Consider the following 14,380-nt stretch of genomic DNA (forward strand, 5'->3'; position numbering starts at 1 on the left):
CACACTGAATTCACTTTTCATCAAAAAGAACAGTATGTATGATAAAAGAAACAAAGCAAATTTTTTTTAAAGGCAGTGTTTTTGGTACCACATCTCCTGGGCAGCCTGTTTTAATTATCAGACACTGAAGCTGCCATGTATTAGACAAAATCCAAAACTAAACAATTTTATCATATTCAACAACAAACGAAAATCCTACTTTGAAAACAAATGGTACTGCTCTTCCATAAATCTCATCCAAACTATTCACAAGCTATAACCTGAATTTGTTCCTGTATGTCTCAACCAGTCCACATATTTAATCATAATTATTATGCCAAGCTTTTTCTTCTCTTATAGTATCAATTTTCTTGCTAATCTGGTATCTTTATACTGAATTCCTAATTAATAGTTTCTGCAAACACCTTCTATATTAAATCTCACTTCTCTTACTTATATAGGCTTACAATCACTTTGTCGATCGCACTGCGAAACTGCCTTTGGCCGAACTGAAATTCTGAATTCCACAATGTCAAACTTTACAATAGCAAGCATATACTGTTGTAAAGTTCAACATTGTGGTGCAGATCGCACTATAGTGGGGATTGGGAAATGTACCCTTTCCCTCACTGTAGTGCAATCTCAGAGTTTGCATATATAAGTAGGGGGGTCTGGGTGGAGCAGCCCCCCTACAAAAGTGTTTGTTAATCTTGAGCGGAAGTGCAGCATTTCAGTAAAGTCGACATTTTCAAAATTTTGACTTTACTAAAATGCTGCCTTCGACATTTTTTTGTGTTCGGTGTTGATATTTCTGAACATGTGATTCGGACATTTTAACACTCGAACTGAGTAGATTCGACTATGTGATAGTAAACCCTTATATTACATACACTTTCCCTTACTGTCCCCTATACGTATGCAACTCATAATCTCTTACTTACCCCATACCTTTCACCTAACTACTTCTCCTCCTGCTGCTTATTTCTATTTTCCGTTGTCATAACATTGAAGAACAATAGTCTACTCTCTGACTCTTTACCTTCACCTCTTATACATTGTAAACACCAGCATATATACCATGTTATATGTTTGTGTATATCAGATAACCTGGTGTATATATCTCTTCCCATGTTCTGTAATCTCATGGTTGTTGACATACTGTTCATTAACAAACTGATATGATGTAATCAATACAGTGCATATAATTGTTAGCTATATGTGGAGATTTTATCCCTGAGACTGTGCTAAAAAGGGGGCTAAAGCCCAGTAAAATAATCCCACTTATCAAACTGGAAATAAATAATAAATCAAATAATTATTTTGTGTTTTGACTGATATCAAAATGAACTGTGTGTTTTACCAAGAAACAGACTTGCTTTAATGATGCAGGCTTTGGTGAGTTCTATTGCAAAAAACTGACAAGTTTTAGAAATATTTGGGATTTTAAAGCAAAACATGCTGATACTTAAAAAAGCAGTGACTCCTGAAAGCTGCTACTGGCAGAGACACAGGATTTCTAGCTGTAACACTAACAGCTCAGGTGTGGAAATACTTTTGGTAAGTTGAAAGGCCACCCAGCATGATGATGTTTTTTCATGCAGAAGATTTGACTCCTCACTGATGATGGAGTAAAGCAATGTGATACATAATTATGGTGCAGATACCTGTCTGTAAGAATGCATGCCTACTGCAGGAGGGGGGGTGTGAGGCCAACCAGACACCCGATGAAGGAAAGCACACATACATCACTGATATCTTTGCATATCTAAACCCACAAAGCAAAGCAGGAGTTGATGCTTTACATTTGACCTTTTATCATAGCCTGTCAAGTAGCCGTACAGTTATAGTGTTAGGAGACAGACTTTGGAAAGGGGCAAAAGGGTGAATAGCTAAGGGTTAGGAAAAGATGTGAGTGTAAAGAAAATGCAGAAAAAAACAGCTACTCACTAGTAGAAGCACAAAGTGTTACATAGGCAAATCATCCTTCTACTGTGCTTTGACCCCAGACAAGAATCATCGGATTTTTCAGAGTTTAGCTTTTATTATAAAGAAGAGGCAGTATCACATGCTGAAAGACAGAACGCTTCCTCATGCCAGACAAGGAGACATTTAGGGCTGGTGTCAGGTGGATATCATTGCATATCATTCACCTGTGGTTTCGTGGGAAAAGAGTTCCCTATTTAGATCCAAGCTAAAAGTACTACCTTTTACTGCAATCCTACCAATGAAAGCCAAATTCCCAGCTAAGGAAAACATAGACTGTATCCTGACTAAAGGTGAGGTGTGAGTCCAGAAGGCCAAATTCACAGCTGTAAGAACTGCATAAGGACAACAATGTGAAGAGGAAGAGTTCGACTAGTCTTCCTGAACCAGTCCTAGAGAAGTGGTAGCTTAGAATAAACTACTACTTCCGTGCTTTTGCAAGGCTTATTTAAATACATTGTTAATTTGATGCTGCAGGGAGACACTGACTTCAATGATTACTGTTTAAATATGTTTTATATTACTTTGCAATACATTACATTTGCTTAATGGCAAAAGGAGACAATAAGCCTGTGTAGTCGGACATTAACATTCTGTCTCCCTTTCATCCCCATCTTCCATCTCATCCTTTCTCAGTCTGTTCCACTCCCTCTGAAAAGTAACTGCAGCTTCCCTCTCCATTACACTTCTGTTTCCATGACGTAGCTCATAAGCAAACACCCACATTTTATATTTGCTGGTATTCCTTCGTATTCTTTACTGTCAGATCATTCCTCTGCCACGTCTGTTACTAAGTCACAAATCAACCCTTGCACAGATCACTGCCCCAGCGCATGATTCCATACCACAGGACAATTTCACTCAGAGCAAAGCAAGTTAGAGCACATTGCAATGAGATAAAAAGGATGCATTTCACTGTGAGGGATGCATGTATTCTTGGCTGTTGGGATAACAGTATGATTTTCTGTTTGTTTCAGATGCTGGTATGACTGGTGTACCCGGCCCCCAAGGTCCACCAGGGCCACCAGGACCTCCAGGAGCATCTTATGGCGACTTATCAGTTCTGCTTCAAAGTAAGTATAATGTGTTCTTATTTCCTAGAAATTGTCACTGTCACACCCAGGGAAAACTACAGATGTATACAAAGTCTCAGTTTAAATCAATGCTCTTGTTCCTCTAAGAAAATAAAATAGAATGAATAGGTGAACTTGTTAGGCTACATTTCAATGACAATATAATGCCATTTACAGATGCAAAGATACCACTTAATGAACCCACAGAATTGCATAAACAAAGGCAACCAGTTTATAAGCAGCTAAACTTGAGCAGCCAGGAAAGAGAATGACATACAAATTCAGGATCTCTGTCATTCTGTTGTGCTAAATCGGTGAACATAATGCATCGGCCACAGATACTTACTATCATGAAGACTAAACCCTGAGGCAACTTCTGACAAAAACTGTAATACTGTAGGTTTACTGATGGCTAGAATTATTTGAACGGCTTCTCCAAACTAGAGAAAAACTAGTTACTTTGATCACTTATACATTAGAATTAATAAAATATCTTCTTATTCTGTTTCTTATAAGCATGACTTGATACAACAAAGGAAAAATCAAGTTCCTTCAGCAGTCTGGAAATGCAGTAGCAGTATCCCATAGTGTTATACCATCAACCACCCATCTGGCTTTAAAACTTACCTTGGATCAGGCTGACCCTATGGCACAGAGGAATAAAATGATACAACCCATGTACAACTAGCAACATGGATGCTGCAGGGTTCAGCCAGGGGAGGATGAGACAGAAAAGCTGATGTCAGCTCACCCATCCTGAAAGGGTGGGGGGGGAGGACTGCAGCTCATTTCATTACATTGGTGACACCTGCAGGATTGCATGTGCATTACCCACAGCAGCAGCTTAGACATCCATGGTATACAGTGGTGCATTGCCTAGCTGGGAGATTGTTTATGCACAATAATTTACATGCGTCTCTCTCTCTCTCACCTTGACCAGGAAATGAATGGACCAGAGTGCTTTCACTCTAATTGGGAGAACAAATAATAATACACCATCTGGGGTGTACACACTCAAAGGAGTTGTAATTCATAAGTGTGTGTGTGTGTGTGTGTGTGTGTGTGTGTGTGTGTGTGTGTCTGTGTGTCTGTGTGTGTCTGTGTCTGTGTCTGTGTGTGTGTGTGTGTGTGTGTGTGTGTGTGTGTGTGTGTGTGTGTGTGTGTGTGTGTGTGTGTGTGTGTGTGTGTGTGTGTGTGTGTGTGTGTGTGTGTGTGTGTGTGTAAGCTCACACTCTTGTATATGCCTGTACCTGTGCATATGTCTGGATGCACTTAAACAGGGTCAGAGATATGCTATGCTTTACATCTAATGGAAGAGTATTCCATAAAATATTCTCTGACAGAGCTATCTATCTTGCCAGCAGGTCCTGTTTATCCTATTGTGAAGTTTAGTTCATTTGAACTGGCACAGTCTTCACCTCACAGACACAACGTACATGGTTTGATTCTGACCTTGGGTTATTGGCTAGGTTAAAATAGCTCTTCAAGGCAGTTAGCCTAGCATTTACCTGTGAACACTAGGAAGAGGAGCCATTGGGCTGATCCTGTGGACAAGAAAAAAAATATCTTAGGTCATTCTAGACCTTCATGTGGAGGTGGCTCTTACAGAGGGATAGGAAATAAATCAAATACCACGGAGCATTTTCCTTTAAAGTAGTATAGTCCCATGATAACTGCCATTTTTCTGAAACTGGGGGGGGGGTTGAGCTATGGTAAGGATATCAATATGTACCAGCTACCCATGAAACACATTCAACATGCTGTCAGGCATCACATCACCAAGAGTTACCAGATGCCTGCACTGTTATTTACTGCACCCGATTTTATATAAAGTGTCTGCAAAGATGATATTATTTGTGGTAGTTAGTGCAGAAGAATGCCTAGGTAAGTAAAAAAACATTACAAGGCAGACAAATATCTGTCTATCTAATAAGCTAAGTAGGTATTGCTGACCACTAGCCTAAGCCCTCAGTGGAGGCTAAGAAAGAAAATCTGTTAATATGCATAATGCATTCCATTTTAAATCAGTCAAACAAATTTTTACTTATAACAACATAGCAAGTAAATGTGCAAGTTATGCAGCTAACATAAGTGGGCTAAGAGACAGCATTATGTATATGCAAATAAATAGATACAGAAATGCATTACACAGTTCATTTATATTAGTAAGCACATATTTACAGATTAGCATTCTGGGAAGGACATAATGTATTTGAGATAAAAGGTGGTTTGAAAGCTGTGTGTGAATACATTTTTCTAGTATTTTGGAGAGGAGTGGTTGTATGGCAATGGGTGCATAATTGGATAGTTCTGTGGAGTTGTCCCCTTTGTGCAAGGGTATGATGTATGATATTTTCCAGTTTAGAGGAATGAAGTTTTCTAGGATAAAGTGACTGATCAGGATAGAGACAGGGAAGGCAATGGCATCTGCAGCTATTTTTAGGATTTCTGTAGGAATGGTGTCTGCTGCTTGGGTGGTGGGCTTGAGCTTAGTGAGTGTTTTTTATGGTATGGGTTGGAACTGTTTTAAAAGAGAAGGTATTACAGGCTTCATTATTTGTGGTTGGGATAGTTGGATACTCCTAATTAACAGATAGCAACATCTGCCACTTTAATTTCTTAATTTCTACCTAGGCATTACTTTTACAATGTCTCTTCTTATATAACATATGTTCAGGGATCTGAAATGTAAATGAATGAACTACATTCATCTAAATATGTCTGTATAAAGCAGTAGTACATGTGTGTGTGTGTGTATATATATATATATATATATATATATATATATATATATATATATATATATATATATATATATGAAGAGAGAGAGGGAGCCTTAAAAAGACCCCTGGGGCTGTCAGCCTAATTATCGTTCATGAGAAATCGCCATCATTAATCTCATTGCAGATTTGTATAGTGTTGGGTTGGGGTTAGTATAATGGTTAAGATGTTTACCCCTGAGACATAAGAAACAGGATTTGTTTCACACTGTCATTACATTTTCTAATAGTCTTTCCCACATAGAAGCTGGAAAAATTATCACAAACAGCACAGTATACAACATATGATGTTCTATAGTCATAATACCTCAATCCTTTATACACTTTTCTAGAGATAAGTTACAAAAATGTATCAGTTTTCTTAGTCCACTTGCAAGATGTGCAGTTGTCACATTTAAAATAACAAACACCAAACTGGACAGGCAGCAAGACAGTTCAACCATGTACACAAAAAAAGTAAAACAGCACCATTGTATGGACAGAAAAAAATGACTGCAATAATCCACTTTTGGAACCTTCCAAGACCAGTTTCACCAAATACTGTCCATGAAATTCATTTTTATAATGGGGTATGCTTCTTCTCGAGTGCTGCACTCCATGGATGGAATTTTTTTAATATTGCAGTAACATATTATGGGACTGTTTGAATCCCACATGTGAAAGTAGTCAAATACACAGTCTCTTGTAATAGTGTTCTAGGTTTCAAAACTGTTGATAATGGAAATGCTCTGCCTATGTTGCTTCACTGGTTAATCTAACTCTGTAATATATACTTCTGTCTTCTCACCTGTAAAACAGGTGTTGTTGCGGAGTCCTACTTTTTACAGAGCCATTGAGTCATTAACCAGTTGTTGAGCCCAGTATGAAACAAAGTGAGTGTATAAGCAAGAAAATAAATACAGCAGAACTGTGAGAAATACCACGCTATTCAAAAGGTTTTAAAATGTTTTCACATATGATCATAGCAAAAATCTTTTCTGGTCTGTCAGAACAAGCCAAGTTGATGCAAAAAGCACGTAGGAAAGTTACAAATTTTCATTTTGGTAAACACAGATAGGGATTGGTCACAAACATTATATTGTAACCCATTCTGTTTCACTTTGTATTTCAGACTCAGAATTTAGAGGAATTGTTGGACCACCTGGACCTCCTGGACCACCTGGAATACCAGGACGCGAAGGACCCCAAGGACCTCCAGGCCCTCGTGGACACTCAGGACTTGGTGGTAGTGCTCAGGCTGGTCTAAGCCTTCAGGAAATTTCAGCATACATGCAAAGTAATGCCCTATGATTTATACAATAGCAGGCTTGACATATGTTTCACAGTTTATACTGGTGTGGCATAGATAATATATAAAATAATTTCACAAGCATTTGAGACCCTTTAGTCAGGTGTTTTAGCAGTCTTGAAACTGTTATCATCTGCACATAGATGTAAATTCTGTTCTCCTGTGTCAGATACCTGTACAGCGTATATCTATATCAGTCATTTCAAAAAAAAATCACTCACTTGTATTGTGACGTGGTATGGAGTGTATCCAACACATATATGAATATCTAGATTTTTCTCATACTGTGATGTGCCTTAAAACAAAATGATTGGACATGTATTAAAATACAGATTAAACCATCGCTTTAATATCCTGACTCTGGTATAGAGAGATAATGTACATGACTTTTCCCTAAACAAACCAACTTCAAATAATGCCTTGGGTGCTGGAAGAATTAAGTAAGGGTGGAGGGGGATAACAAAATGTCTGGCTATGGCTCAGACATCCTGGGTGGGAGCATATGGTGGTTTCTGGACAGCTCAGCTGCCATTCCAGTACCAAGCAGAGGTCTGCTCATGGAAAGCCAGTGCAGGGAAGGTATCATTTGCCTGCATATGCAAAGGAACAAGCATGCAGAAAATACAAGGACATATCACCAGCAGGGGGAAGCTTTTATCCTAGATGAAGTGAAGATCCCAGGGGCCATGCATCAAGTAGTTCCCACACCAGGGGCAAGCCACAGAGGTCAACATATGGCCCCAGTTCTGTGAGGCTAGGCAGACTCTCCTGGGGCAGGGGACGAGGGTGCGCAGCCTCTGGCAAGCTAAAGGCAGGAGCACAAAAGTACCCACATGGCTGCCAGGATGATGACCCATGCAGAGAGCTTAACTGTACTGTACTGCACTACGCACCTCCCTACTATAGGGGGAATCAGTTTGCCTGACCTGGGGAGTTTTGATGGTCATCAGCTAAAAGCCACAAAAAAGCACTTAGAACTAAATGTATGTAATAACTTTTGTTTCAATTGGCTTTCCTAAGCAATAAGTTACAAGATCTATCCATTAATACAGTCCATACAAACTTTTTGTGAGGCATTCATGTTTCATTACTGTTTTTGTAACTGGTGTAAATTCCTTTTTAAATAGTATATGCTCAAGAGCTGTATTACTACATTTCACTACATCTGCTTAATGGCAGAAGGAGACAAAATCTAGTCTGTTATTTATGTGTTAACAACAGGTTATCCACTCCTTTCCTATCCTTCATCTCTTCTCTATCTTCCCTGTCTGTCCCATGTTTTTCTAAGTGTCTCTGTGGTTTCCCTCTGCATCACCCATTTTCATATTCCATTCTGTTGGCCAACAGCCCTCTCCTCAAAGAAGTGCTTTCAGAGATCCAGGAAGTAATCAGTCCCTGCAGTCTGCTGCCTGTGACCCCTCTACACTCATAGCCGGCCTTAGGCATAGGCCAACTAGGCGGCCACCTAGGGTGCCGGTCTAGCAGGGGCACTTTTCCAGTATTTATCTGGTGTATGTAGACCAGGATGGGGGCAGCAGGTAGTATGGTGGGGGGTGCTGTGGAGCCCTTTTGCCTAGGGCACCAGTTGACCTTGGGCCGCTCCTGTCTACACTACTCTGTCCTTTTTCTACATGGCACCCCCTTCATGTCTCTCTGACTTTGTCTTGTATACCCATATCATGTGTCCCCTCGCCCTGGGCTTTTATCTGATCAGAGGAGAGCATAGCATTTGACATCTCTAGCATCGGATCATACAAGACATACAAGAATCACCTGAACAAATAATTTTCTTAAAGCAACCATGCCATAAAGCAGTAAAGTATAAAAGCATAGCAGGGTTCATTACTATAACACACACATAAGTTACATAAAAAGAACTGAAATGGCAAATAAAAGCAAATGCATCAGTGAGCCCAGGGCTCAACAGTGCTGTGCCTATTAGTTCTGCCCTAAGATTGAAAGCTCAATTTTTCTTATAAATTTTTTAATACAAGTTAGGATGTTTTTTAGGAAATATCATATATGCATCTCAGGTACTTATGTACCTTTGTTTTTATGTAACTTATGTGTGTTTTATAGTAATGAACCCTGCTATGCTTTTATACTTTACTGCTTTATGGCATGGTTGCTTTAAGAAACATAATTATTTGTTCAGGTGATTTTTGTATGTCTTGTATATAAGGAATGTTGGGTAATGTTACTTCATTCTGATGGTTTCCATTAGAGAGATGAAAGCGCTCATTAAAATGTTTCCTGAGTGGATCTGGACCTTGGTTCTTTTTTTTCTGTGAATAACAGTTAAAGTAGGCCAAATCTGCCTCTGTAAAAAAAACTCAGCTGCATACATGCTATCTTACGAATATGCAGGTTTGGTTGCAGATATCAAGTAATGATGCATCAATACATCTAGTGTTGTATAAGAGCACAGAATGTGCATTTTCTAGAGGCAGTAGAAGAACAGTTCACTGCATGAGTAATGTCAAAAATCACACTCCTTCTAGAGACCATAGTACAGAGAGATGAAGTCCAAACTATGACCCAGAAGACTGTGTTCGATTAGTGGCCCAGACATAGAAGGAGCCAGCCAGGAAGAGTGGGAATCGGTACACAATGACAGTCCACCCATCCTGGGAGGGAGAGAGGCAATCTATTCTGTTGTGCTACTGACTCTCACAGTGAAGTGAGGCTACAGTGTGCAGTATATGGACTGGTCATGTACACTTTGCTGTGTAAAACTGAGGCAAGAAGTAACCTTCCAGAGCTGTGGCACAAATGGCAGCATACACATCCTTGTGGATTGAAGGCATAACAGGATCTCATACAAATGGGCACACATCTCAACTGGCTAGGGGTGGGAACTTTGTCAGCAGAAAACCCTACTGGATAGATGCCTGTATTATTTATTTATTTTATTTTACATTTGTTTACTAGGAAGGTCTGACTGGACAGAGTTGCCTGTTTTCAGCAGAGGCCTGGGGAGAAAAGCTCCAGAACAATTGCTAACAAACTATACATAAGATATTTGCACATTCAGTTATAAAAATATAGCAGACAATAACATATGATGTATGATGGCTTCCTGTGACTGGCTGTCTAGCTTCCCACCAAAGACAAAATAAATGGGCCATTTGATGTCAGGAAGGCTAATGGTTTGTATTTAGCAAGGATAAAACTATAAGAAAAAAATCACACTCCCAAGGCTGACAACACATCAGACATAGCTTCATAGGTAGGTACTAGGCTATTGACCTAAGGGCCTATACAGGCCTAGCCATAAAGATTTCCTGGCTTTTGCCACTCAAACATTATTTTCTTGTGCCTCTATCAAACAGAGGCACAGAAGTGATCTCCAGGGTGAATTTCCTATTTCCCATCCGGTCATCAAGATTTTTCTTAAAGAGGGCGAATGAGGTGCTCTGCTTGACATGAATGGACAATCTGTTCCAGAGTATGGGGAGTCTCTGGGACAGGGACCAGTCACCAGTCACAGAACCAGGAACATACTGCTAAGATAATGAGCAGTGAAGTCCTTAATTGTTGTTTGGAGGTTGCTTTCTGCTCTGCTTTGGCCTAACCAAGTAAATATATTGGCACACAGACTGCATATGCAGAAATGATCTTGTCCAAATGAAGCAGCAACTAGAATTTCCTAAAGCATATGGAATTTGGAAGAGAGGATATCATATTTAATATGTGCCTTTAATCCTCATTAACAAAACTGCTCGTATCTAAAAATGTTAACAAGCATTATAATGATAAGTAAATACCAACACAGTTTATATCAAGAATTAATGAAGGTTAACAAGCAGACTCAATTAATGCAGTGACTCCCTGGCTGGATTAAGCTATACTCTCCAAACAAAGATGCAGTTTAAGGGACAGCTGAACTGTGACCTCAGACTCACACAACCAGAGCAGGGAAGGTAGTCAATTCCACAGGAAAGGTAGGAGCTAAGCACATGAAATTTTACCTAAGGCAAAGAGCTGAGAATAACCAGTATCCCCTCACCTGATGACATGAAGGGCTTAGTAGGAACAATGGAAATGGGTCATTTTAAATTGGTGGGACCCAGACCACAAATGGCATAAGTTAAAATTAAGATTCTGAAAGCTGACCACAGTGCAGTAGGCTACCAATGCAATTCTCACAGCACTGGGGTAATATGAGTGGTGCAAGAGGTCTCCATCTCTACTCTTGCTGCATAATTCTGCTCCTGTAGCATGTGAGCAAGAGTGTAAAACTTCTTCTTCTTCTTTCGGCTTTTTCCCAGTTAGGGGTCGCCACAGCAGATCACCTTGTCCGCTCATGATTGGCAGTGGAGTTTTACGGTGTCGAGTTGCCAGCCTGGCACCCAACCTTCCACAGAAGGCACACACATGCACACACTCACACCTAGGGCCAATTTAGAGTGTCCAATCCACCTGCAGCATGTCTTTGGGATGTGGGAGAAAACCGGAGTACCCAGAGGAAACCCACACGACCACAGGGAGGACATGCAGACTCCGCATAGAAGGCATCCCAGCCAAGGATCGAACCAGAGAACCTCTTGCTGTGAGGCGGCAATGCTAACCACTGCACCACCATGGCCGCCCTGAGCAAGAGTGTAAAACAATGAACTAAAAACACAGCAATCCCAAGGGAAGACTCCAGACACAAAGTTTAGCACTAAAGTTTATGTCCAGAGCCTTGCCTTCACATTGCTGTGTTTTTATTTCAGAGTTTTTCAGTTTGGTTTGTTTTTGAGCAAGAGTGTAATCACATATCTGAAGGTAAAATATAGCGCAGTAACTTAGGTCAGACAATACCAGGGTATTACTGTGGCACGATATGAAGACTGAATCAAATGTTTAATCCAGGCGAGTCTCCAGATGATAACAAGACAGTGTTACAGCTGTTGATACTTGGTCCTTCAGTGTCAACAAGCTGTTAATCACCAATTTGCAGGTTCTGCATAAATGACATGAACTCCAGTATATTCTCATCTTAAAAGATGACAAGTGATGGGGTCAAAGATGGATGTAGGTTGAACAAATGCTGATGAAATGTCACAATATTTAGTAGAACACTACAGACAGCTCTGTAATTTAGCAGATTAAACAAATATTTGTTGACTTTGATTCAAGATGAGCCTTTCTACTCCTGAAGAAATATATGATGAAGTGATTTAACATTGTGTTCGTCTTCTGAAAAATATTATCACTTTCATATGTTTAGAAATGGTATGCAGAAAGTGAAAGTAAGTAGGCAAAACTAGAAATAAAATTCCTAACACAGAAAAGGAAAAATCTAGAAAGGTGGATGTCTGTGTTAAATGAGGTTTAATCAAAAACTTCAAATAAAAGTGTTTAAATGTACTGCTGCTTCTGAAAGGATATGTTGGATTGACTGCTACCTTTTTATTTTGTGAAAGGTGTAGGTTATTCATCAGGACCTCCAGGACCACCTGGTCCCCCAGGACCCCAAGGGCTACCTGGTCTTCCAGGAACACTGATTTCATATGCTGAAAATACCAACAGAGATCAGTTCCGAGCAGATTTGACAGAATATCTAACAAGTAAGTAGCAGAATTATATTCTGAAGGTGTTGGCTGATGTACAGCTTATTAGAATCTTTTGCCAACCTCATTTGTCATAAGTACCAGAACTAGTCTAGTACAACTCGCATTCAAGGCTTCTGACATAACAGTGCATTATATGTACAAAAGTGATTTTAAGTCTAACCCTATACATATATTTTTCTTAAGTATTACCACCCATATTAAGGCAAACCAGCTTGCTGCTCTGGATATAACTTTACAACAGAGGACTACAAATACCCAGTGGATATGATTTTCATTTTTGTCTGCCAAAATTCCAGACAGGTTTTCTAAACAAGGATGTAAAGCTTGGGATGAGTGACAGTGCTTTGTATACATTACTATGGGAGTAGATAAATAGAATCACATTGAAGTTAATGTTTCATTGCCTTAGATGCACTATACTAATGCTAGAAAATGCTTAAATTCTGCTTTATTGTGATACATTACAAAAGCAGCCTCCTCCGCTTATTAAAGAAATACAGCACTCACCCTTGCCAAATGTACTGGCCCCTTTGTGTGTCAGAAACATACACTGATAAAAATGTGCTGCTCCCTTTATGTGTCTGTTGTACGCTGATACAAATGTGCTGCTCCCGTTATATGTCAGAAATGTATACACATACGCGGATACAAATGTGCTGGTCCTTTTGTGTGTCAAAAACATACACTCATACGCCGATACAAATGTGCTGCTCTCTTTATATGTCAGGCACATACACTTGTACACTGGTACAAATGTGCTGCTCCCGTTATATGTCAGAAATGTATACACATACGCTGATACAAATGTGCTGACCCCTTTGTGTGTCAGAAACATCACTTGTACGCTGATACAAATGTGCTGATCTCTTTATATGTCAGGAACATACACTTGTATGCTGATACAAATGTGCTGCTCCCATTATATGTCAGAAACGTACTATTTACGATACAGACGTACACACTCTATATGTAAACTGTAGTAGTTACGATACAGATGTACAAGCTCTATATATAAACTGGAGAAGTTACGATACAGAAGTACAAGCTCTATATGTAAACTGTAGTAGTTACGATACAGACATACAAGCTCTACATGTAAACTGTAGTAGTTATGATATAGATGTACAAGCTCTATATGTAAACTGCAGTAGTTATGATACAGATGTACAAGCTCTATATGTAAACTGTAGTAGTTACGATACAGACGTACAGCTTTAAATGTAAAGTGTATAAGTTACGATACAGATGTACAAGCTCTATATGCAAACTGCAGTAGTTACGATACAGACATACAATCTATATATGTAAACTGTAGTAGTGACGATACAGACGTACAGCTTTATATGCAAAGTGTAGTAGTTACGATACAGACGTACAAGTTCTATATGCAAACTGCAGTAGTTACGATACAGACATACAATCTCTATATGTAAACTGTAGTACTTATGAAACAGACATACAATCTCTATATGTCAACTGTAGTAGTTACGATACAGACATACAAACTCTATATATAAACTGCAGTAGTTATGATACAGATGTACAATCTCTATATGTAGACTGTAGTAGTAAGGATACAGACATACAAGCTTTATATTTAAACTGCAGTAGTTACGATACAGACACACAAGCTCTATATGTAAACTGTAGTAGTTACGATATAGACATACAATCTCTATATGTAAACTGTAGTAGTTACGATACAGACGTACAAGC

The 14,380-nt window shown here is 39.3% G+C and overlaps 1 protein-coding gene across 4 annotated transcripts in view; it reads left to right on the plus strand.

Annotated features, from left to right (window-relative positions):
• Positions 1–14,380, plus strand: part of COL17A1 (collagen type XVII alpha 1 chain) — a 423,506-nt gene that overhangs the window by 347,658 nt on the left and 61,468 nt on the right. For all 4 annotated transcript variants that reach the window (XM_044055953.1, XM_044055955.1, XM_044055956.1 and 1 more), the window contains exons 49-51: positions 2,940–3,035; positions 6,927–7,091; positions 12,515–12,658. In XM_044055953.1, coding sequence (XP_043911888.1) covers positions 2,940–3,035; positions 6,927–7,091; positions 12,515–12,658 — 405 coding nt within the window. The remainder of the gene's footprint in view (positions 1–2,939; positions 3,036–6,926; positions 7,092–12,514; positions 12,659–14,380) is intronic.

The sequence above is a fragment of the Protopterus annectens genome, chromosome 14.part0 (assembly GCF_019279795.1).
Source record: "Protopterus annectens isolate FY-2018-M chromosome 14.part0, PAN1.0, whole genome shotgun sequence".
NCBI classification, from domain to species: Eukaryota; Metazoa; Chordata; order Ceratodontiformes; family Protopteridae; genus Protopterus; species Protopterus annectens.